At 57.9% G+C, this 25468-nt stretch overlaps 2 protein-coding genes across 2 annotated transcripts; one reads left to right on the top strand and one right to left on the bottom strand.

Annotated features, from left to right (window-relative positions):
* The first annotated feature begins 2241 nt into the window (after positions 1 to 2241).
* On the top strand, positions 2242 to 9228 carry FMOD (fibromodulin). Its single transcript, XM_082494503.1, has 3 exons — positions 2242 to 2403; positions 4791 to 5801; positions 7926 to 9228. The coding sequence occupies exons 2-3, from the start codon at positions 4811 to 4813 to the stop codon at positions 8075 to 8077; spliced, it is 1143 nt and encodes a 380-aa protein (XP_082350629.1). The 5' UTR covers positions 2242 to 2403; positions 4791 to 4810; the 3' UTR covers positions 8078 to 9228.
* Positions 9229 to 19919: 10691 nt separating this feature from the next.
* On the bottom strand, positions 19920 to 24535 carry BTG2 (BTG anti-proliferation factor 2; the record flags this gene model as incomplete). Its single annotated transcript, XM_082494644.1, is given in 3 exon segments — positions 19920 to 23187; positions 24243 to 24457; positions 24459 to 24535. Coding segments are annotated over 3 exon segments (633 nt in total). The 3' UTR covers positions 19920 to 22846.
* Positions 24536 to 25468: the final 933 nt, after the last annotated feature.

The following is a 25468-nucleotide window of genomic DNA, read 5'->3' as shown; positions in this document are numbered from 1 at the left end:
CTGGCCTGAAATGAGCAGTAGCACTGAGGTCTTACCAACGCCCACCTCACGCCAGGCAAACAGACCAAGCAAGAGAGCCCCGCTAGCAGCCTGGGGGATGCTGGGCACCGGGAGCATGAGATTTCAAGGTTGGATAGAGAAAAAAAAGACATATATGGTTCTTTAGACGGTAAATTTTCACTTGCCTGAGGTAGTCCTAAATTAGTCAGGATGAGATTCAACAGAAAGTCCTGGTGACTATGGGGAACATACAAACGGAGCTTAAACATGTCGTTGTTTTCTGGTTTAGGCTGGGGAAAAAGGGATGTGGCCATAGGGAATGGCACCATTCGGAGCCAGCTCATGCGGGGAGGGCTCCTCAGCATCCCCTGGGGGACCACCAGCCCCCAGCACCCACAGCGAGTGTCTGACCCCAGCGGGTGCTGCAGGACAGCCTCCCCCAAAGGACGAATGTCCTGGGTCATGAATATTTTTAACTTCCAGAAGACGGAGAGACCACAGTCCTTATCTAACCTAGCTGGGGACAATTTGCTTTTTCAGAAAAACATCCAAGCCCTGCAAAAGCCTCCGAGCTGTTGGCCACCGGGACACCTCGAGCTGCCAGAGATGTGACGTTGGTTGACACCATCCGAGTGCCGAGCAGCAGATGTTACTGGCTGCCACTACCCTCCCCACCATTTTCCCTGGAACAGAGCTCCCTGGCAGCGGGAACAAATCCCTCCAAGCGGGGTCATTCTCCGCATCAGCCCAGAGCCTCAAACCACCTCTCCGCCCGTAGCAAGAGCCCTTCTCCAGCTGCCCCGTGCCGCCGCAAGCTGCCATGGCAATGCTCGACGGGGAAGAAGAGATGCCACCGGCTGAACGAAAGCCCCCACCCCACTTTACTTGGGTTTTACCTCCTTTTAGGCAGCACAACCCCCCCTGTCCTTTTTTTCCCCACTCAAAGGCAAGGCTTTCTCTGAATCCTCTCTCCTCGCAGCTCCCGGCCCCGTGCTGCGGTGCAGCGAGCTGTGCTTTCCAGGCACACTCTTCCTTCCCAAATAGACCGGCTTTCTGGCAAAGTCCCCACTGTACAGCGTGTCCCTCGCAACCTCGGCCGCCAACCACCCTGCGCATTCCTCCCCCTTACAGCAAGGACCTCGCAACGATAAAGATCTTTGCGAGGCTCCCCAGGGGAAGAGGATGTTTTGGCTGGGAAATTTCGATGGAAAGCGAGGAGAAAGCAAGCCCGGAGGGAGTCTGGCACCTGCTGAGCTTCACTAAGTAATTCCAGGCTCCTGGGAGGACCTGGGCATGCTGCTGGAGCCAGGCATGGGATGGAGATGGGCGGTCGGGGCTCCTCCTTTCCTTTCCTTGTGAAGGAAATGCTTCGACAGCCCTGCAAGAGCTGTCTCCAAAGCTGGAGCACACGGAGAGCCAGGAGGGGGACTGGGGGGGCTGTGACAGCACCCACCGCTCCCCGGCTTTGCAGGACCCCTCACAGGGCAAGGCTGGCACTGGGAGGCGATGAGCCCTGTGGCAGGGAGAGCTGTGAGCTCTCGTGTCTCTGCCCAACCGTGGGTCGCCCTCGGTACACGCTCCCCTGCCCTGTCCCCCCACACCCACAGCTGGGTCAGCCTCGGGGAGGGGACAGGGACCCCCATCCCGGGTGGATGGGCACAGGCTGCAGAAATGCCAGCTTGGCACTTCCCTCCTGCCAAGCTGAAGACAAATTCCCGCTGCCACAGTGGCCCTTTGGTAGGCAATTTATTTACCTTGGATGCTGCAGCCTTATCATTCATGGAAATGTTTATCCTAAATATTTAATAGCAGGACTGCATAAACTGAGGCTTCCTGGGGAAGAAGCCCAGGCTGCAGCCAGAGCAGGCACTAATGTCTCTTCCCCTGGTACTGTAAAAGTTAAAGATACTTTCTCGCTTCTCCCTAAGAATCACATCCTCAGCGCCTCAAAATCAGATATTTTTTAATCTGGCCAGAGGCCTCCCCATCGCTTCCTGATGAGAAACACAGGAGACCTAACAACAGCCCTTTTAAAAACAACATCCCCGATTCCACTAACTCGTTAAACAGAGAGAGCCTGAAAAGTGCCAACACTCCTATGAGAAAAGACGGGAGAGGGAGAGAGAGAGAGAGAGAGAGAGAGAGGGAGGAAAGAAAAAGCAGGTTATTTATAACGCCAGGCAGCATTAGGGTCTCTTCAGTCTCTCCTGCAAACTGGCTGCTGCTGGGAGGTCACTCCCCAAAAAAACCTGCCGAGCCCGTGACCTGCAAGCACAATATTTGATCTGGGATCTAGGGCGGGCACCAGCCTTTGCAAACCGGGAGACACACTCACATGCTGCTTGAGACACGGGAGATCCCGGAGAAGAGCAGCGAGGCTTTGGGAAGGAGGCTCTTAGCTTGGTAAGTCCTTCTCTATATTTATTATGATTTTTTTTTTTTTTTTGAAGCCTGATTTCCATACCCTTGCCTCAGCGGGCAGGCGGCTGCCACGCGAAGCACATGCCAGCGACACGGGTGGCACAGCTTGAACGCCAGCGCTCCTGAGCCGCCGCGGCGGGGAAGCCTTCTCCTGCTAGCCACGTCTCTTGCCCCTCTGGCAGCTCCTTGCCCACTTGTTTGGGAGCTGGAACACCTACAGCCATCACCACCCAGGTGCGGGCAGTGCCTGTTCGCTGCCTCCCTGCCCGTCCCAGCTCTGCCCGTCCCAGCTGCCGGGGTGCAGGGGAAGGGGGAGCCAGTTTCGTGCCTGGCACAGCAGCAATGGGCCAAGTCCATGGATGGCCACAGACCATGAAGTCCCTTGCTCCAAATCCTGCTGCCTCTCTGGGTGAGGAGATGACCCTATTAGCCCGGCAGCTTCCAGCGTGAGAGTCTGGGGAGCAGGAGATGACATGGATCTCATGGTTGGCACCCTCAGCTCAGATGTCACCCCAAAACCAGGGCTGAAGCCCACTGGGGAGGGGAGAAGCAACTTTCAAATGAGGTGGGGGAGCAGCAGTGGCTGCTGAGGACGGGCTCTGGGGTTACTGGTACATTGAAGGGGGACACTAGGAAAGGTGGAGGGACCCCATGGATCGGTCCTGCCCTGCAGAGGGGCCCCCTGGGAAGGGGGTGCCAAGCGGCTCTGCACGGGTGGAGAAGATCCCTGCGTGGAGCGGGGCGGCTGTGGTATTCCAGCAGGCAGAGTGCCCTGGAGCAGGAGGGAGGAGGAGGAGAAGAAACTCCTCTGCCACTGCCAAGCTCCCCCATTGCACACCGCATCCCGGAGGACCACGTCTCATCTGCCCCTCGGCTGCACGAGCAGGTGGAGAGGGAGGGAAGGCAAGAAGGAGAAAGCGAGGGAGCTGTGCCTTCCCGCCGCCATCTCAATCCCTCTTTTCTTCCAGCGCGAGCAGCCTGCCAGGGTGCCTCCGTGGCAGGGCAGCCGCTGCCTCGGAGCGAACTGTGCCCTCTTTGTGCGCCGGGCGAGACGTCCCCTCCTCGCTGCAGGGTGGGGACGCAGCGAGGTTTCACCGGGAGACCCTACGGCCACCCCCCGGCACAGCCAGGAGGGAAACTGGCCCGTGCTCGCACGCTGCCCACACGGCGGCTGCCGGAGCGGAGCTGGCAGCGATGCACCGACAGCCCCAGCGCTCCGCTCTCCCGGCCACGTAGATAGGAGCCAGCAGGCAGGAGAGGCTCCTCTCTCCCTCCGAGGAGCAGCACGGCCCCGCAAATTTCCTGGAGGCATTTCAAGCTGCCTCGCTCCAGGCTGCTCTGCCTGCTCCTTTAGCACAAGGATGAGACGAGGAGTCAGGAGGAACAGCCGTAGCTGGAGTTCTCCCGCCGTCAGCGCCACGGCGTGCCGGCACCGCCGCCCTGGGCATGGCACGGGGCGGCTGTGAAAGCCCACGCCAAGGCAAGGGGCTCGGGGATGGGTTTGCCTTGCTCCGAGCCCTCAGCCCCGCTCTCTTCTGGGTGCCAGCCCTCGGCAGGCTGAGCTTCACACGCAGGGTCCAAGTACCACGTCTGGTGATGGCTCCCTCTCTCCCTGGTCACACTGACCTCGAGGGACTGGCGGATACCGGCCCTTCTCGTGCCGGGGCTGAGCTACGGAAATCTAAGCTTGAAAGTGAGTTCGTTTCAAAAATAAGCCAGAACTTGTTTACCAGGATTTACATCAGTCCCGAGCAGCACGAGCATCCTGCGTTTTTGTGGGGGAAGGGAGAGCTGGATGAAACCCACAGCGAATCACATCGCCAGTGACTGTAGCATAAATATAGCTCCATCGAAACATGCCTTGAGCTCCATCAACCTGTTCTCGCGGCTACTGCTCTCCTCCGCTTGGCCGGAGAGTGGCCGAGTCCTTTCTCCTCCCTGCCGTGCAGAGCCGGCGCAGGCGAGTCCCGGGCTCCTCGGGGCAGAGCTGCATCACCTTACGCAAATTCGGACCACGTGCCCCTATCTCCATCCTCTACTCAGTTATAACAGAAATACCCGTAAGTGAAGATTTTGCAAGCAAATATCCGCTAGGGTGGAGGTTTCTAGCAAGCATAAGGTGAAAGCGGGGAGATCAGGTAACCTCAAACAGGGGACAGGTCTGCAGCCACAGTTTTGTTGGGTAGGATTCACTCAGGCCCCCTGGTTCTCCAGCTCTGCTGCCAAGTGCCACCGACCCCATGCAGGGCTGTGACCACATCCAGCCCCACTGGATCCCCAGGCCACGGGGTGCAGCTCGCCTGCCTCTAGCCCTCACATCAGACCTGACGTTGCTGATGGTTTCTCCCCCTCGTTTCTCCCCTCCCCAGGTCCCTCCAGCATCAGCACCATGCATTGGGCCACCGTCCTGATCATCGCTGGGCTCTGCAGAGCCTCCCTGGGCCAGTACAATGAAGAAGAAGACATGGCTTGGTTACAGTACTACATGCGACAGTCCCGTATGTCCTCCTATAACTACATGCCCTACTACGAGGATGAGAACACCCCTTACGTGTACTCTTACCTCCCAGCTCCAGACACAGAGGCAGAGCCCGGCCCTGAACCTCAGCAAGCCCCTTCCTGGCAATGTCCCCAGGAGTGTGATTGCCCCCCTAACTTCTCATCAGCCATGTACTGTGACACCCGCAACCTGAGGTACCTGCCCTTCGTGCCTTCCCGGATGAAATACGTCTACTTCCAGAACAACCAGATCACCGCCATCCAAGAAGGGGCTTTTGACAATGCCACAGAGCTGGAATGGCTCGCACTGCACAACAACCAGATCTCCAGTGAGAAGATGGGCAAGAGGGTCTTTGCCAAGCTTAAAAGCCTGGAGAGGTTGTACATGAACAACAACAATCTAACCAAGATGCCCAGCCCCTTGCCCCGGTCCCTGAGAGAGCTCCACTTGTCTTACAATCAGATCTCCAAGGTCCCCTCCAATGCTCTGGAGGGTCTGGAGAACCTCACAGCCCTGTACCTCAGCCACAACTACATTTTTGAGATGGGAGCATCCCTCAAAGGGCTCAAGTCCTTGATCCTTGCTGACCTGAGCTACAACCACCTCAGAAAAGTCCCTGATGGGCTCCCAATGGCTTTGGAACAGCTCTACCTAGAGTACAATTACATCAACACCATCCCTGATGACTATTTCAAGGTCTCTCCCAAGTTGCTCTATGTACGGATGTCCCACAACAGCCTGACAAACCAAGGTCTCTCAACCAACACTTTCAACAGCAGCAGCATCCTCGAGCTGGACCTCTCTTACAACAGGCTCCAGAAGATCCCCCGGGTCAGCACCAACCTCGAGAACCTCTACCTTCAAGGGAACCAAATCAACGGTGAGCAGAAACACGTCAACCAAAGTGTGGTGGTGCAGGGGGTGGTGGTGCAAGAGGGATGGGGACATGGGGATGCAGAACCTGCGCCTCCCTGTGGGAAACTACCTGGGGTAATGGTTTGAGCAGGAAGATGGAATTTGGGAGACTTCTAGGTGGCGTTCAGCAAGGCAGGAATGGGGCCTGTTGTGTTCCAACACACTTGGACTCAAGAGGCTCCCGGCTCTGAATGCTCCCGTATGATCCATGAAGCCACTGCACCGGTTTTACTGAGCGTTTAGCAGAAGCCTGAGCATCTTCTGGGTAGAGATGCCAGAAACCAGCTGCGGGTGGAAGCTGATGCACAACCTGGGGAGGGGAATATGGCTTTAGTCCGGCATTGCAGGCAGGCTGAGGGGTCATCAACACAGCGGACAGAGATGGGGGGGTTCCCCACTGCCACGGTCACTGCGCATGGGGCACACATCACCCTGGGCAACGCTAATGCAGGGGACCGAGACGTACCGGTGGTCTGCAGTGCTCAGGGTCAGTGCAGCCCCTTCTGCCCACCTCCTGCCCTGCCTTGCAGGGCACCAGAGCAGCCCGGGCACGGTCCATGGCCCCAATGCCCCCCCCCCCCCGCCCAGGGCTCTTGGTCTGCAGCTGAGGGATGCATCCTTGCTGGGGCTGGGACAGACAGGAGCTCTTAGTTATTAGAGCCATCAATGCAGCATCTTCTGCCAGGACTAAAATTCACTCCACTTAATACACAAATAAATAAAAGGAACAGATTGTTCTGGGGCTGCTATTTATAAAAATAAGCTAAGGGGACAAAAAACAACAAAAAACAACCAACGACCCAAGCAAGCCTGGAAAAATCCAGGCTTGCACCTCTCACCTGGCAGTCCCCGAGGGCAGGACCCTCCTGGAGCAGTGTTGGAGCCCCTCAGCGAGCCCGGGATAGGGACAGGGATGTGTCAGTGCATCCATCGGCTGTTGCAGAGGAAACACACAACCCCGCACCGGGGAACCGACAGAAACACAAAACCGAGAACAGATTCCCAAATGTTTGCTTTCAAAATTTGTTGCTGTTAACGTCTGCCCACAAATGCCATCAAACCACCGCGGAGCCGTTCGGGCTTTAGCGCAGTTTTCCCTCCAGCTGCAGGTTTTTGCCGCTGACCTTTAGAGCATCCCCAGGAGCGAGGGGCTGCGGGTCCGGGAGTGCAGCACCAACCTCTTTGAGGGGGGCACATCCCACCCCATGGGGCATCGTGGCCGGGGTCGTGCCCCTCCAGCCACCCCGGGAGGTCCCCGCTGGCTTCCCCGCGCACTGCGGGGCTCGCAGCCCCCCCCAAACCCCCGGCCTGCAGGCGCAGGGGTCCCCCAGCACCCCGCTGCCTTCCCCAGCAGCATCCCGGCCTGGAGCTCTGCTGCCATCTAGTCGGTCTCTTCCCTCCCAAATCCCGCATAAAATTTTTGGAGTTTGCTCCATCTTCTCCCTCCAAACCCGGCCCGGGCAGGGCCGCGGTGTCCCTCCCCGGTGAACGGAGAGGGGATGGCTGCGGGCATGGGATGAGGATGGGGAGAGGGATGTCCCCCCTCCTGGACACGCAGCCTGGGTGGTCCCACGGTGGCCAGGGGGGAGTCGGGGCCTGGAGGCTGCAGCCTATGAAGCCTCACAAAAGCATTTGCAAAGGCAATTCCTGATAAAAAGCAATGTTTTCCATCCGACTCCACCCGGCTTTTTCCCTCCCAGCGCTCCAGCCAGGCTGGGCAGGGGCAGCTGAGGGCGGGCACTGCCACCGCTTCCAAACCCGGGAACAGGCACAGACTCACAGGCTCCTTCTGACGGCAGCTTGGAGCATCTGTTACCCTTTTAGTTTAAGAGGGGAAAGCGTCGAGTCCAAATTTGCAGGAATTTTGGTGTGATTTGTGGATTTTGCAGGTGATTTGGGCGTGCTTTCATTTTTCTCCTGCCCACCTTAACACAAAGCGGCTCTCAGAGGTCGGCGCTCTCAGACCCATCCCCAGAGCAGCCCGCCTTGACATTTCTCACACGGCTCCCCAAAGATCAGTCATATCACAAAGGTTAGAAAGAGCCGGGGCCGAAGCCGATGCTCACCTCTGTCTCCTCTCCCCCCCCAGAGTTCTCCATCAGCAGCTTCTGCACCGTGGTGGACGTCATGAACTACTCCAGGCTCCAGGTCCTGCGGCTCGACGGGAACGAGATCAAGCGAAACGCGGTGCCCCCCGACGCCCCGCTGTGCCTGCGGCGTGCCACCATCATCGAGATCTAGCCTGGTGTGTCCCCCTCCATCCTCAGGACTTGGCTCCCCCCTTCCTGGGGAGACACCCACTCCCATTTTAACGCAGCTTGACACTTTGACTTGGCTTCCGCAATAGTGCAATAAGGGTACTCCAACACCCACCCACACGGGTGGGCAGGAGCCGTTCGATCCCAAACACTCCCCATTCCTGACTCTCCGGCCACACAGAGTGGGTCAGGTCCCGGCACCGTTCCTCTTCTGACCCCACCGCAGCCACCCCCCAAAGCGCTGCACCCTCATTCGCTTTCTCCCCTGGTTTGGGTGGGACACAGCAGGGATGGGAGAGAGCTCATCCCACCTCCAAAATGTGGCACTGAGCATCTGACCCCAGCGAAGAGGGCTTCAGGTGTGGGTCCTGCAGAACCAGCAGATTTAAAGTGTCTCACCCTGGGCCAGGTGCCAGCGGTTACTGGGAGGAGCATCCAGGAGGGTGGGAGCTACACGAGTAAAGGGTTAAAGATTTCCTGGCTGCCAGCATCCCTCAGGCTGGGATGGGGAAGAGCAAATCTGCTTTCCTCTCCATTTCCTCCCCCTTCCATCAGCCTCTTGCTCCGGAGATAAATGAGAAAAACCTTTCCTCCTGCTGCTGCCGAGCAGCTGCTGAGGTTGGAGAGAAACACCCTGAGAAAGAGCCTGTTTGTGTGCCATGGCTTAGGGGGGGTCTCACATCTTCCTCCCACACTGCTGGTTCAGGGCAGGACAGGGGGTGAGGGATGGGGCAATTCCTGGTGCTGTCACTCCCAGCTCCCTGAGGAGCCCCCACACCCCCAGCTCCGTCCCACCCACCAGTTTGGCTCCAAGCTCCCTCCTTGCCCAGGCAACCAGGGTCTTCCAATTAAAAAAAAAAATAATAAAAAAATAATCGCAGTGACACATGCATCCGCAGCACGTTTGAACTCGCCAAAAGCCCAAACCACCCAACTCGGTTCCTGGGATGGTTTAGTTGAGAACCAAAGGGGCAGCTGAGCTTTGGAGATGACCTGCAAAGCTGAAGAGGTCATCCAGACCCTCCGCATTTAAACTGCATGCTAACACTATAGAAACAAAAACCCAAAAAAAACTGTACTATCACTGACGCATGAACTGTAGATATCATACCGATGAATAAAGCCCTTTCTGTAACTGCATGAAATGTGTTTGAGGAATCCCAAATGCAGAGACTGAGGTCTGAGCCTCTGGGCTGCTCCGAGCGCTGTGACCTCCCCTCTTGCAGACCAGATCTTTCTGCAGACATAAATCCGGGCTGGATTTGCCGTCTAGTGGTTGTGCCAGACACGGCATGTGCATACACCGCCTTCCCCGCACCGAGGAGCTGCTGCTCCAGCACATCCCAGATGGGTCCATGCAAAGACATTTATAGAAGGAAAAAATACACACGGAAAAGTGTCGGTTGAGAGAGGGAAGGGATGGCGGTCCTGCTGCCACAGTACTTCTGGTCATTATTTTCCAGATGCTTTCATGTTCTCCAGTCTTCTTCAGCCCTGCTTATTTTTAACAGCAAAGCTGAAGGATGCTTGAAAAAAATATTTCACGCGGGCAGGATTTTTACAGATCTGGAGTGGCAGAGAAAGCGCCATTTCCCAGCCTGCGGGGCCTCTCCTCTGCTCACCGGGGGCTCATTGGGCTCTGGGTTGGTGCCAGCCGGGGAGGCAGATCCTGCGGGCGCTCCGTGTGGGGCAGGAGGTGGGTTTCCCCACTGGCCTTCCCCAGCCAGCCCTGGTCCCCAGTCCTGGCCAGGGGCAGCCCCCCAACCCCAGCCAAGGCTCTTGCAGAAGCCAGGCAGGAGGAGAAGCAAGGTGACCCCGCTCCGTCCCCTTCCCCATCCTCTCCTACATCCCAGGGCAGCAAAGGGACGTGCACATCCTCATCGTGACCTCCCACAGCCAAAACCTGCTCCCTGCAGAGATGCAAATCCTCCCGGAGCAAGGACCCCCGCCCCACGCCCAGCTGGCTGAGGACCCCAGGGCTGTCATGAGTTGTTGGCATTGTGTGGCACACGTGGCCCTGTCCAGGCTGGCAGGGTGGCCCTGGCTTTCCCTCCCCAAGTTTACATCCCCAGAGAGCAGCACGCAGGTTCGGGAGCTGCCCTGCACCCCGGGGTGCCCGCCACAGCCGGTGCTGGCTTGGGCAAGGCTGGGCTGAGACAGGGGTGAAATCCAGCTCCACCTGGGGAAAAAGGGGCTCAGAGGGAGGCAGAGCTGACCCTGCTTCGGAAATAGCAAGAGGCGAGCAATACCTGTACCGGGCTCCCTCCAAGGCTGGCAGCGGGGCAGCATGGGGGGAGTGGGCTCTGCAGAAAGGGGGGATGCTCCAGACCCCCCCAGACATGCAGCCGGTCGGCTCCAACGCAGCTGCCTGTTGGCATCCAGGACCAGCTCCAATCTTTTTGCCAGTAGCCCCCAGGACACGTGCCACAGCCCATCCTCCTCCTCCTCCTCCTTCCCTGTGGCAGCATCCAGCAGGGCAGGCGGGAGGGGGACGGGGACAGGACCCCGAGCACCCGAGCCCACACCGTGTCTCCATGCTCTTCAAACACAGCCAGGGAGGATGTTTGCAGGATCCATCCACAAACCAGCTGAGCACCACCCTCCTCCCTGTGCTCGGGAGCTGCCCCGGCATCAGCGCACACCGCTCCTTCTTCCCAGGTTGGGGTTTTTGTCTCAGAGCATCAGCACCCATTCCCAAATCAACACCAGCCTTGCAGGAGCCAAAGGGGCTGGGGGGGTGTAGGGAGACCCCAACCCATCACCTTGGGCAGGGGGGGACCTGCCAGCAGGGTCTGGTGGGTGGCAGCAGAGCAAAACCCAGAAGGGGTCACCCAATGCTGCTTTATCCACACAGGGAGGCTGGGATTGCTGATTTACACCAGCTGGGGCACTGGCTGCGTGTCCTGCATGGGTGGAGGTGAGGGGACAGAGGGTCAGTGCAACCCATTGCTGTGCTTCTCCCCCTCCCCAAAAAAGAAGGGGACACACCATTGGTCCTGGGTGAGCCCTTGGGTGCCCAATCACTGCCTTGTTGTTGTGGCTGGGATAGAAGGGATGGGGGCTTGGCCCCCCCTCCTCATCCCCTTCCTCCTCCTCCTTCTCCTCCTCCTCCTGTTGCTGGGAGGAGGTGCGGGGTCTGGGGGGCCCCAGCAGCCCGTATCCCACCGGGAAGGAGGAGGAGGGGTGAGCGCAGGGCTTTGTCCAGATCCACAGAAAAGCGTAAAGGAGGGGGAAACCCCAAACCAAGCGAAAGACAGCTTCCCCAGCCCCCCTGGAGGTGCGCCCGGAGCACAGAGGCTTTGTGGGGCTGCTGCAGGAGGTACCAGCAGCTGCAACCCCCCCACCACCCCAAAAAAGTGGCATTTGGACTGTGGGCTCCTCCGGAGGGCTCTCCTTGGGTGGGATGCCAAAGACACCCCGCTGCCCCCCTGCCACCACCCCATGTCTGCAGAGGGGCTCAGGCCACGGGCACTGGACCTGGACACCCGCCTGGGGGCTGTCCCTGCAGGGCACCCTAAAAACCAGCATCTCCCATGGGGTGTCCCATGGGGACAGGCAGGATTTCTCCAGAGCTTTCCTGAAAACCCTCAAATTTAATCTCTGCTTCTTTCCAGCCTCTTCCCCCAGATCCTCTTCCCCTCCGGGCTTTTTTTTTCCCTCTTTTGCAGCATCCATCAGCTCAAATGCTTCCCAGGCGGTTTGCAAACATCCCTTTAGGAGGATATTTTCTCAGGAAGCGCAGGATTTGTGTTTAAAAACAACCCCTCAAAATATTTTCCTTTGGAGAAGTACACAAGAAAGCAGCGAGGCCGCGGGCGATGGGTTTGACCCTAACGTGGCTGGAGGAGTCCGGGGTGGGCAGAGCCACCCCCCAGTCGAGGGACGTGAGCTCTGGGCACAGCACTGTCCCTGTGCTTCAAATTCGGCGTGTGAGCGTTTGCAGAGCCGGCGTGAGTCACGGCCCAGGGAAGTGTAACCCGGCGTCACGTCCTTCGGCGTTTCCCTTTGCTCAATTCTTCTCAGACTTAACCTAAAACCTTTATTGAGTGGAGGAGTTGCGAGGACAAAAGGTTCGGTGACCGAGTCACGGCTGCCACCGCCACGCCTGGCCATCTGCAGACGTGCTTGCGATGTGACGAGCAATAAAAGTTGATTATTAATAAGCTGCTTGGATCCGGCCTGCGGCAGCTGCGACGTTGCTGGGAAGAGATAAGAAAACTGCGGAGGCAGCAGGAAAAGACGCCGGGGAGGGGCCCGGCACGTCGCCCGTGGAGATCACCAGGACCCTTCACCTCCCCGGCATCGATCTGGGACGAACTGTGGTCCCATTTCACAGAGGAGTAGACTGAGGCTTGAAGGACCGGGTCCGGTCTTGCTCTCGGAGCTCCACATCAGGAGTAAAATGGAGCTGGGATTTTGGTACTTGGGATTTTGGGGCTCAGGATTTCAGGATGTGTAGCCCAGGAGCTAGAGCAGCTGGTGGGGCTCAGTTCCCCCCCAAGGAACCGACTACTTTTGGGGGACCGTTGGGGAAAGGCTCCCCAGCAGCGCTGGGGCATGGGGGAGAGGGACGGGCAGGAATTCCCAATCTGTTCAGCTCCCATTCTTACCTCCCCTTTTGTTTCACTCGCCATCTGTCCCGCAGCCCCGCACGCCCCGCGCTCCCGCTGCACGTGCCGTAAATATCAAGACGGGCTTTGTCTCTGCTTCAAAAGGCGGCGTGGCCCCCGCGCCCCGGCCCTGCCGCGGCCCCCAGCCCTGCTGGCTGCTGCCGGCCTTAAAGCTGCTGGGGGCTGCCACGGCCACGGGGGCTTTCTGGGCCGGCTGGCTCGTTCTCGGGGGGTCTGGGTTTGGGGGGGACAGGCTCAGCGTCTCTCTTCCCCCTCCCGCCCTGGCAGGTTTTCGGGTCAGGGTTAAGAGGGGGTGCATCGCTCTGACACCGCAACCATCCGTAGGATCCGGGAAAGCGTCCTTGGGGCTGGAGCTGAACCCCACGGCCAAAGTCACTGAAAATGGGAAAAGGAAGAAAAAGGGAAGCTCAGCCCCCCTGCGTGCTGGCGGAGCTCAGCGGAGCCCCCCGGGAAGGTTCTGCATCCCTGGGCTGAGCGGGGCTGTGCCCGAAATGCTGCCCCCCTCCCCGAGGGGAATTTGCTGGGGCAGATCCCAGGCGGTGCCTCTGCAGGGTCCCCCCGCGGGGGCCAGGAGGGGGGTGACGAGCCCTCGCGCTTTGGGGGAGCACCAGGGCCGATGTCTCAGCCCCGCTCCGGCCTTTTAACTCCCAACAAAGCAGCGAACCCGTCAGCGAGGGCAGCTGCTCCGCTCCGACCCCGTCCTTCCCCCTTTCTGTTTTATCCGGTGCGATAATAGAAATAAACTCCCCGGTAAAAGGGCATTGTCAGAGGGAAAACGGTCCTCGCCCTCCGTCTGGCAGCTGGGAACGGCAGCGACGTGCGGGGCTGAGGGGTATTGTTGCCTCCAGCCGGTTCCCAGTAACACATTTCCCGGCGATTCCCCAAAGGAGCGGGTGTTGCACTCACTCACACAGGTGTTGTTGCGCTCACACGGGTGTTGCTCTCACTCACACGGGTGTTGTTGCCCTCAGACGGGTGTTGCATCCCCGCCGCAGCGACACCCAGAGCTGCCCCTTCCCTGCGGAGCCGGGCACTGCCGTGCCAGGCGCAGGGATACCCACAGAGACCAGTGGCCCTTGCAGAGGGGATGGGGCGGGTACCACCCCCACCTCCCCCCCAAGGATGCCCTAACACATCCCGACACGAGCCGGCGGGTCCTGGGGCACAGACCCCAGCGTCACACTTAAATCCTTCTCCTTCTGCCTTGTTACTGCCGGCCGGGACAGGAGGCTGGCCGGGACCGCTCCATAGCTGTAGAAGTCATGGGCAAAGCTCAGACATGGCCTCAAGACACTCTTGGGTCAGTGCCACCAGTGCGGAGACGTGGCAGAGCGGGGAGCCCCACGAGCCCTCCTCCGGTGCTCCCCAGAGCTGGGAAACGCGCTCCCCCAGCCACAGAGGGCTCGTCCCAGCGACCGGCTCCAGGCTGGGCCCGGAGATGTGGCTCAGCGGGAAGCGGATGATGAGCAAAGCGGGTGGCTCAAAGCCCTGAACCAAACTCAGGCAGCTGGTGAGACTCACACGCCCGGCTGGAACCTGCCCGGGGCTCTGCGCTCCCATCCCAGACACAGACACCACTCCAGGAGGAAGCACAAACCGCCCCGGGGCAGCGAACACCCACCCCCCCACCCCCCGTCTGCTCCTGCCATCCCGGCTGCCTGTGCCCTGCCCCCTCCTCGCAGGAGATGTCAGGGTATGGCATCTTTCAGGGATGGGGGCACGGCATCCCTTGGGGATGGGGGCACGGCACCCCTTGGGGACCAGGGGCGTGGTGTCCCATGGGGACGGGGGCATGGCATCCCTTGGGGACAAGGGGCATGGCATCCCTTGGGGATGGGGGCATGGCACCCCTTGGGGACCAGGGGCATGGCGTCCCTTGGGGATGGGGGCATGGCATCCCTTGGGGACAGGCAGCCCAGCATCCCTTGGAGATGGGAACACAGCATCCCTTAGTGACAGAGACACGGTGTCCCTTGGGGACGAGGGCACAGCACCCCTCGGGGATGGCAGGGCACCACACAGCCTCAGGTCCCCGAGGGATGCACCCCCCCACCCCCCCCACCAGCAGCAGCCGTGGCTCCTGCCTGCCGCGGCACAGGACATGTCGGGGCACCTCGCTCTGCCCGGCGAGCTCGCAGGGTGCGGCGTGGGGGCGGCACAGTGGGGGGGAGGATGGCAGAGGTTCAGCACCGGGTTGCCCAACACTGACAGACTCCTCAAATAACAATAATTACTATTATAATATTTAATAAGAATCGTATGCAAACCCCCCGGCGAGCTGAGCGAGCTCTGCCCTGACCCGCGCGGCGCAAAGGCCTCTTTTTCTCCCCGGCTCTCAGCCCTTCTCTGGGAAACAAAAGGTGCAAAGTTTAGTGGTGCATGAAAGGAGAAACAAAACCCCGGCCCCGGCTCGGCCCCGACCCCGCCGCGGCCCCCCCACCGCCCCACCAGGCAGATGGCAACAGTTGTCCCCGCACACCAGTTGCTCGCTGCCACCAACAAGCCCCTTTTATCCCCCAACAGGTCGTAAATGAGAGCGTCGGAGCTGCCGAGGAGGGGGCCAGGATGGGGCCAGGAACAGGGATGGGGGTGGGGATGGGGCTGGGAACAGGGATAGGGATAGAGATGGGGATAGTGATAGGGATGGGGATGGGGATGGGGATGGGGATGGGGATGGGGATGGGGATGGGGATGGGGATAGGAATGGGGACGGGGATGGGGATAAGGGCTGAAAGCAGCTCCTCTGCCCCTGCCCATCTGTCCCAGCCCCGCAGCCCCTCACCGGGCACTTGCACCAGGGCGGTGGCTGGGGTGAGTCGGCCCCCTGGGACCCCCAAACCCTCAGTGACACCCCAGGAGCGGGGAAACATGGGGACATGCTGCAGGGCCAGGGTGGGCTGTCCCCCCTCCAGACCCCACTTTTGTCCCCACTTTTTGCTCACCTCGATGAGGGACGACCCGTCCCAGGGCCGTGGGACGTACCTGCTCGCAGGGCACTGGCAGCAGACCCCCACTCCCCTTTTGGGGACCCCCTTCCCCTCTCTCTCCCCACTGTAATTTTTAGTAAACCAGAGGTCTGCGCAGGACCCGCTCTGCCTGTGCTCCTGCCCGAAAGCTGGCAGGGGAGGACGCGAGCAGGCAGGGAGCGGAGACGGGGCTGGGGCTGAGCCCGCCGGCGGGTTTTGCGGTTGTTTTGGGAGGGGGGGAGTTTTTTTGTTTTGCGTTTCAAGTCAGCATTAAGCAGCGCCGCAGCCTGCCCCATCTGCTGCTGGAGCCCCTCCAAGCCCAGCAGGCTGTGAGCGCTGAGACGGTTACTGCACCACATGGATGGGGGGGGGGGGGGGGGGGGGAGGTGGCGAGTGGGCGTGCGGCGGCTGCGGCACACGCGCTCGCACCTGCCCATGACCTTTTTGGAGGAAGGAAGGTTGTTTTATTGTTTGTTTTTTTTTTCTTCCATCGAGTGGTTCAGTTTTTAGCAAGGATTGGAAAGGCAGAGTGGTGCCTTCCCCTCTGCGCTGGTTGGGGGGGCCCCGGCTGTGTGCGAGGCTGTTGGGGTGCTCGGGGATGTACAAGCTGAGCCAGAATGGGATGTGGCGGTGGAGAGCTCATGGTCTGGTCAGGGAGAGCTCAAGGTCCGGCTGTGGCCGCTGTGCGGATGCGAAGGGAGACCAGAGGGCTGGATGAGGGAAGAGGAGGGAGAGGAAGGTCTGTCAGGAGGGAGGGCAGGCAGGGAGCACGGTCCCCGGCCAGGAATCACTCTGCCATCCCAGCCGAGGGACAGAAACCAGCAGGAGCCCACGTGCCAACCTGGACCCTGGACCTGATGCCTGCCCATGCCACGGGGGGCTCGGGGAAGGGCTCAGCCCTGCGGGGTGCGGAGCTGGAGGTAGAGCTCGTGTGGGAGCTCCACCACTGCAGCAAACGCTGGCGACGCCGGAGTTTGCTGGTGCAAACAGGGGGGACGCCAGAGATTGTCGGGGCGAGCAGCAGCGACGCCGGAGTCCGCCGGAGGGCTGCAGCCCAAAGTGCCATTGGGCTTGGTGCAGCACCAACCCCTCCAAACCCCACAAACCATCTTCCCGTTGCCGGGCCATGTGATTGCAGAGCTTCTACAGCTCCGGCGGATCCTGGGAAGATCATCTGAGCTCCGGAGCACCGCAGGCAACGGAGCGCCCCGGGGGGCCCACGCCTCCCCCTTTTCCCAGGGCTGGGGCTGGGCGCTGCCGGCTGCGTCTCCCCAGATACAGGCGAGCGTGGCTGCACCCATGCGAGTGCCTGATTGGCCTCCACCGAGCCGAAATAGCCCGTCGCTTCCCATCGCCCCATGGGCAAATAAAGAGGGCAGGAAGCACCTGGCCGAGGCCAAGCCCTGCACAAACGTGTTGGTGCGGGGAGGAGGCTCAGCAGCACCCAGTTTCGCTTCTGTCCCTCCTCCAGCTGCAGAGGCAAACAAGGGAGAGCCCAGAGCCTCGGCAGCTGCACCGGTGTCATCCCCGTCCCCACTCACTTTTCTCCCTTCTGAGCGACCTGTCCCATTTGCCACGTTTCGAAGGGGTCCAGCTGTCTTCCCAGCTTCGGGGTGGGCAGGGGTAAAAGTACTTCAAGGCAGGGACGGTCATACCGGGATGAGGCAGGGGGACGAGGTCTGGCTTGTGTGGGAAGAGCAGAAATAACCCCAACCAACGTTTTCGCATCCTACATGCTGATGTTGCTTTTCTGGTAACTTGGTACTGAGAAACGCCCAATTTCTGCTAAAGGGACCCCAGAGAAGAAGAGCATACAAACACACAAAAAGTAATCAAACAAACATTTTGCCGTGAATCAAGCAAAACATCCTCACGGACCCAGGGGACCCTGTCCTGTGGTGGTTGTTGCCGCTGGGCGTTTAAGCCCATCCTCCACTAAATAGGCATTAAACACCCTTCCAGGCTGCTGGGACAGGAGAATAGCCTTTTCCCAAGAGCCAGCATCACCCATGCTGCCCTTCCTCCCCACAGCAGGGTTTTTGCAGGGGGTAACTAATTTCGAGGTGGGTATCACACGCATAGGGACACTCTCTGGGTTTAAGTCCCAGACACCGCTGTGCTGGCGGAGCTCCTCTCTCCTGCGGCGTGCCAGGAAGCAGCAGGTATGCAGCCCGGTCTGCCGGGCAAAGGGCTGAGGACACGTCAAAGGCAAATGCTTGTTTATGCAGCACACCAATCTCTGATTACAGGGGATGACGTTTGACCCAGGCTCCTTGAATCGGACACTTCCCTGGCCTCCCAGAAACACCCAAATAAAAAAGAAAAATCCCAACAGAAACACAGCAAAAGGCTCAGCAGAAAATGAGTCCCTATTTCAGCAGGCAGGAGGTAGATGAGGGCGGTTTTAGTTGCTTTCAGTCTTTTTCAGAGCCGCTCCAAGCGTGCGATGAGAAAACGAGCTGAGAGCTGAGGCTCAGCATTAAAAGGCCAAGGAAGGGCTTTGGGGGGAGCAGATAAAGACGCACCTCCAGCTAACCCAGCTTGTACAGCAGGTATCACGATCCTACCAGAAGAAAAATGACAAGCAAAATAAAAACAGTAGATGAGTCACCTACTAAAAGGCCGGCAGGGGATCTGGTTGCGGTGCGGGTAGCGTTGACTCCTCACTAAACACCCTGTGGCGCAAGAGCTGTATTTTTATCTTGGCTGAGAGCAACTCAAATTTTAGAATCATAGAATGGCTTGGGTTGGGAGGGACCTTGAAGATCATCTCGTTCCAACCCCTCTGCCATGGGACACCTCCCACCAGCCCAGGTTGCTCCAAGCCCCGTCTAGCCTGGCCTTGAACACCAGGGATGGGGCAGCCACAGCTTCTCAGGGCAAATTTTAGATGATCTTGGCTCTACCTGCTAGCCCAAACACCAGCCACAGCACGCAGGACCACGCCGGGCTGGCTATAGCATGGACTATGCCAGCCTGAAAACGGGCCACAGACCATGGCACACAGGTCCAGGCAGACCACACTGGTCTGGACAAGCCAGCGGGAGGAAGGCCACCATCATCTGAGCTCACCAAGCCTTTGAACCTGGATGACTCCCTAGCTAATCAGCAACTGCATGGGACACCCATTCCTCCCCGACAGCCCAGTTTCACAAGCAGCAGCAATTTGGGTGTGTTTATGGAAACTAATGAAGGGATGAGTTCAAAAGGGAGCGGCTTTGACAGAGCACCAAAATCGGTCCACAAATTGTTTTCCTCTCAAAGGTGGCGTGTTATGATAAAAGCAGGAAGGGAGGAAGCAAATTTGCCCCATGGGGGAGAGTGGTGGGACCAGGCCTGTGCCCCCCACCTTGGCATCACTGCTCGAGGAGGGCACCAGCACAGGAAGCCGATTGTGGTGGGTCACAAGGACCCTGCCAGACTGCAACACACCCCGGCCTGAACTCCATAAAAATTGAATTTTGGACTGAAACTAGCACAGGCCAATTATCTAAGGTGCTTAAAGCAGGTCAATGTGAAGAGGAGTGCAGATGGGGGTTACACACACGAGCTGGACATCCCCACCCCAGGGACCAGGGTTATGGCTCCCTGACGCAGTCACCAGCCTCTCCACAGCCAAAACAGGATCTCCAGTGAATCAACCCTGGCTGCCTTTATCATGACAGGCCCAGAGCATCCTCCACATGCCTGAATGTTTCAATCCCGTGATCTCTCACCCTTCCTCCTCCACTGGCTCAGTCACCCCTGGAAGGACAGTGGAGGCGGAGAGGCTTAACTGGGAACTGCCCCTGTGCCTGGCTCAGGTCAGTGCTCGCTTCTTTCCAAGACTTCAGTTACACTGCTCCTAGGGTTGGGTAAGATCTGGCAGTTAATCACATAACACCTTCATGTCCTGGCAGGATGCAGGATTTCTACAATCCTGCACTTGAATAAATCCCCCACTGCCCAAGCCACCACACAGGGAAGGAGAGGGCAGGAACACCCACAGCCCCATGTTAGTCATCAGACCAATTCCCAGCCTTAATTCCTCAGGTTTGGAGGGTCAGGTTTAGAGTCAGCATGTTGACTAAGCAGCTTTTTTCTAAACCTCCTCCTGGACACAGCTGGGTATAAACAGTCATCCCCACTTTAACCAAGCCCACAGCATTCACAGTGTGGGATTTTGGCTGCAATCCCAACCCTCATGCTCTTTGCGAGCACACAAAAGTTCCCAGCAAGAAAACAAGGCTCATTTATACTGCTACATTTTTATTAAAGTAACAAAAGCATACATCTGTCAAAGGATCTGTACATTCTGTATATAAAAACACTAGTATACAATTAGTAACCATCCACTCCCTCCTCCAAGTGTAGCTTACAAGCTTTCTACCATTTTCACCAAATACAAAAAGCAGGTCCCGTTCAACAGTCCAGCTTGTTTAAAAAAAAAAATTACAGGAAACCCCTCAAATACACTGTCTTAAAATACACACCATTCAGCTCTGCAGTCGAGCATCGGGCTTGTAGGCAGAAGGCAACAGAGCACACTACTTCACAGCTTTTACATGTAACCAGCTACAAGAGAGAAATGGATTATACCCAAGCTTGGTTGGTTTTGAAGCTAAAAACAGATACCTTTAACATCAGACTCCTCCACACCAGGGACAAAAAGAATGAGACTTGGCTATTTTGGTTCTGGAAGTGGGGGCATGTTAAGAGCAATTATAGCGTATTCCTTTGGTGTGGGCTGTTGTTCCTGAAAAACTTTTCTGGTAAGAGGGAGGGAACAGAGTAAAGGGGAGGGAGGTGGGGGTTTAAGTCTTAAGACTGCTTTGATCATGACAAATTACAACCCAAGGAAGTACCAGCCTTCAGGAAACGCCACATCCAGCCAAGGGTCCAGCAAAGCAACCGCTGCTCATCCTGGATGTCGTTCTCATCATGGGCTTTCCATGTAAGCGGGTTAAGCGAGGACTCCAAAATGCAGAGATCCCTTTTCCTTGAAAAGGGAATTTGCTTTTTGGAAGTTCCCAAGCACTCCGCTCTCAGTGAGGTCACCTATTGCACAATTTCACCAAGGGAAAAGCCCCAGCACTTCATTTCAGCTTCTGCTTTGCTGACATGAGAAATTCAAGTGATGCAGAGGGAAGTGATGCAACTTCAGAGCCACAGTCTGCTATTACTGTTCAAGGACATATAACTCACCACTTGACATTTTAAAAGGATCTAAGAATTGAGGCTGGTTTTCCAGTCCTGGAATTGATTTGAAGCTTACAAAAATCTGAACTTACTTTTCCACATTAGAAGTCAGAGCTGGGGAGCAGTGAATATTTTTTTTTAATATATTAAAAAAAAATAGCCAAGAACTGCGGCAGACAGGAGGCTTCCTTCCTCTCCCAGAGTGCCCTAGATTTGGAAATATATTGCACAAATGTCTGAGAACTTGATTCATCAAAGGCTGGGCAGCAACAACTCTGGTTACACCAGTAAGCTGCCAGGTCCAAAAAGAGGAAGGTTAAAAAAAAGTGTGCCGAGAGAGAAATCTGGGAAAGTTTCATTACAAGCAACTATGTCAATGCCCTGCTTTTTCAATCACTTCTCCCAGGATCACTGGAGGAGCACCAGAGGGTTAGTAAAAAGGCAATGGACATACAACATCCTGATAAAGGCTCATACCCAACACGTAAAGTTCTTGAGGCTGCACTTTCAGCTCCCCCCCCATTTGTAATTAGCCAGAGCAGTTTAAGGGCCAAATCCTAAACACCACCCAGGCAAAGTCTCCCCAAATACAAGTACCACTGGGACTCCAAGAGGAGTTTTGATTGAACAGACAAAGCACAGGACCAGGCATTAATTGTGCAAAACAGTTATGTACCAAGAGATCAGAACCAAACGATGCCCCTTACCAAGGTATCAGTGGAGACAGCTCCCAGGGTGCTGCTCACCCAGAGGGGGAAGAAAGGGAAGAAGTGCTGTGACTTTAAAAGCAATGTTAGGACACCGAAGCATTTGAACATCCCACACACAGGGGGGGAAATACCCCAATACTTCTGATTATGAGACAGGGTAAAGGGGGTTCTCGCACACTGACCTCTAGGGCATAAGGCGAATTCCTTCAGCTCTTCTGGAGAAGTGACACTGCAAGTCATCAGCGTTGGCTTAAGCAACTTTTACAAGCAAGAGGCCAGACTCCACTCTCGGGGCACAGAGAGGCCACACATGAGCAGGCTGTGGGCTGATGTCTAAGTCACACATAGCAGAAAGGCTTTGTAATTCACAGCTGTTCAGTGCTGGTTTCAGGGTCTGGAGTACCCTTCTCAGTGTGCAGGAAGCAGTGGGTAATAGCCGGGTACTGGGGAGCACCAGGAACACACAGTACTCCGGTGCCACCACAGTAGCTGCAATATTCATCTCAGAGGACCTTCTCTGCACAGCCCAGTGCAGCTCTGCCTTGCTCCACTTCACAGGACACCAATACCCATGTGGCCCCTTTTCAGTCCAGCAGCAGCAGACAGGAACGATGGAGGGGCTGGAGACAGGCCATGCTCCCCCTTGCTTTGTGCTGGGCGTGGGGCAGAGCAGAGCTGCAACCCTCACAGAGTCAGTGGGTCTAGAGGAGATGTGCAAGAGCAAAGGAGAAGGATCCCAGGGTCCCCAGCATCACCCAGCCCTGAGGCAAGGTTCCCCCAAACACTATATCCAGGCCCCTAGGAGATGAGACCAGCTGCAGAGTGAAGTGGGTAGTGGAGGAAAGGCAGCAACTCCTTCATCCCTTCTCCAACAGTATTGCAATACAGCAATAATGTTGGGTACCAGGATGGTGAGAAGGTGACACAGACATCTCCCACCACGAAGCCACGCTTCTCAGCCTGCCCTCCCCCCCCCCGCCCGACCTTCCTCCATTCCAAGCTGCCCAAGTGAGCAAGCCAGCCCAAAACTGCCATCCAACACTAATTAGGTAGATATCGGCTTCATAATAAAAACTCATAAGCTTGCAACAGCTTTAAAAAAAGGCACCTAGAACACTGCTTCTGTTCAAAGCAGTGTTCAATATTTTAATTTTGGATTTTCTTGGATTTTTTTAAAAAATATAAATAGCTCTTCATCTTAAAAATAGATCCTCAGGTGAGGTATACAGTAGCCTGTGTCTTGGCAGTATAAGGACAAGAGGAGTATTTAGCTGGAGACAGTCATGATGTAGTTTTTGGAAGGACTGGTGCGACCTAACATCATCTGGTTCTTACAAGTAAGCATCCCATAGGAGCTCACAGGTTTCGTTGCAGTCGCTTCGTATAAAACACAGATGGAACCATCCTCACCGATGCGGTATGAGACCTCGTAGGGGTCCACCCAGAGCGTGAGCTCACTGGGCAGAAGCTGGTAGAGCTGCGGTAGGCTGAGTCCGATCTGGCTAGCTGCCTTGCTGATAATGGGGTCCATTTTGTGATTGATCCGGATGCAGCGATACCCAGAGCCTTTGAACGGTTTCTCGGGAAACCAGTGATGTTTGTAGTGCTCTGCAAGGAAAGCGAGAAGGGAAGAGCGGTGAGCAGGTGTGCAGCAGCTGTGAAGAGGTCTGCGTCCTGCTGCAGTCCTGCGGGGGTCCCACACCTCACTGCAAGCGGAGGGAACCGAGTCTCCTTAGGCTGCCTTCATCAGACAGAGGCTCCGGAGCTGAGTGCTCAACTATTTAGCTGCCACTTGCTCCAAGGCACAGGAGCACAGCTCTTCGGGTCCTAGAAACCCCAGGCAGAACAGTGCCACAGGGGCTGCAGTGACAGGACCTCAACACCTTCTCACCCCAACCGCTGGGGTGGCCAGGGTAGATACTGTATCACCAACAACAAAACATCACAGTCAGAAATTAACATCCAGGTCATTCTCTAAGTTCAGGGGCATGTCGCTACCCCTTATCTCAACACAGTGGCAAACAAACCATCCCTTGTTAGGGCTGATAACACAAGGCTGTGTTAGGCTGGGAGAACACCCTTGAACCACCCAGTTAGTGCAGAGCCCCAGACACACTTGTGGGGAGGGGAGTGCCAAACCCCACTGACACAGGGCTGAGCCCTTCTTGCCAGGAGACAGGGCACACAGAGCAGCTTTGGATTCTTCATATTAAGCCCCAGCAACGAGGGCTTCAAGCAGACAGGCTGCTGCTGGGAGTTTTACCTCAGCAGACTGAGCAGGGGACCTGCTCACCTTCAGGACTGAGGCTGCCATTTGTCCAGGACCCCACAGGGACACAGGTGGGTGCCCAGGGAGGCACACAGATGCCCGCCAGTCCCCAGAGGGACACGGGTGGACATCCAGACAAGGGCACAAATAGGTACGTGGCATCAAGGAGGACACAGCTGGGTGTCACGGAAGGTCACAGATGGGTGTCCAACCCAAGAGGACACAGGTGGACACCTAAGGAGGGACACCAGGTCCCAGAAGCAACACGGGGGCACGGAGGAAGGACACCAGCAGGCGCCTGGCCCCGAGGGGGAGAGGAAGAGCACGGACGCGAGTGCGGACCTTCCTCCCCGCAAAGCCGATCTCTTCCCCGGCCGGCGGGGCCGCGCCTCACCTGCGAGCGCCTCCCGCAGCGCCGCGCTGAAGACCTGGAGCTGCTGCTCGCTGACACAGCCCCGCGTCCGCAACAAGCTGGAGACGAAGCCCACGGCGGCGGCGATCTCGGGCACCATGTCGGCCCGCGGGCCGCCGCGGCGCTGGTTCTGGCGCTGGCTCATGCTGGGCTTCCGGGCGGAGGGGCAGGATCCGCGCTGCGCTGCGGTACCGGACCGGGGTCTGGGCCGGTGCCTCCGCGCCGCCATTAAATAGGGCAGCGCGGGGAGGCGTCATCGGCGCGGCGGTCCCCATTGGCCGAGGGGGCGCGATATGCTAATAGCGCCTGACCTCAGCGCAGTGGAAGGAGTGACGTCCCCGCCGTGATGACAATAGCGGCGGAGGGGGGGGGAGAGTTACCGGAGGGCTATTTTTGGGGCTGACCTGGGAGGAAGAGAAGGAGGAGGAGGAGGAGGAGGAGGGGGCGGAGGGGGCCGTAATCGACCCACCCCACCTCACCTCAGCTCTCCGCACCCCCCTGCTCCAGGGCAGAGCCCCCCGGCGCTGCGGCACCCGTGGGCTCCGGGGGTCGGGGGGGATTGGGGGTCCCTGGCAGCTGCCAGTGCTCGAGGTGACCCACGGGAGGTGGCGGTCGTGGGGGCAGGAGGTCAGGGCAAAGGCTCCCAGGGCCGTCCTGAGCGGTGGAACACACACCCCCACACCACACACACACCCCACACACACACCCCCACACCGATCCCGGATCAGCCCAGGTCCCCCTTTGCCGCCCCGAGGAAGTCGGTGTCGGGGTCCCCCGGCTGTTCCCGAGTCCCTGGAGAGGGTTCCCGGGGTGCTGGCAGTGTGCGGAAACGTGGCCCGGTCCCACTGCCCCCACAGCCCAGCCTCCCCGGCCCACTGCAGGGAACCCCGGAGTACGGGTACCGCCAGGGTCAGGTTCCCAACCCTCCCTGCCAGCGGGTGAGTCCACGGGCCACTTCCACTACCAAACATGATGCCTCAGAAGGGTAGAGCAAAGGGCCATCCCCGCCAAGCCACTGGCAAGTCACTTACTGAAATGCAACGGGCTGAAGAAATGGTGCAGCCGACAGGGGCTGCTGCAAGGGGAAGGGTGCCCCTGACAGCTGTCGGCCCCAGGGTCCTGCGCACTTCTGCCGGGGCATTGGCCCCACACAGGCACCGGGTGCTGGATTGGCATCACTGGACCAGCGTTTCTGCTGACCTGGAATG

The sequence above is a fragment of the Vanellus vanellus genome (assembly GCF_965231255.1).
Source record: "Vanellus vanellus genome assembly, chromosome: 23".
Classification (NCBI taxonomy): Eukaryota; Metazoa; Chordata; class Aves; order Charadriiformes; family Charadriidae; genus Vanellus; species Vanellus vanellus.
Note: the sequence above shows the minus strand (reverse complement) of the source record. Positions and strands in the feature narration are given on the sequence as shown.

Bases quoted from the DNA above. Each gene is read 5' to 3' on its own strand.
- FMOD (XM_082494503.1), top strand. From the start codon at position 4,811: ATGCATTGGGCCACCGTCCTGATCATCGCTGGGCTCTGCAGAGCCTCC. The intron at 5,802-7,925 runs GTGAGCAGAAAC...CTCCCCCCCCAG, and splicing joins TCAAGGGAACCAAATCAACG to AGTTCTCCATCAGCAGCTTC.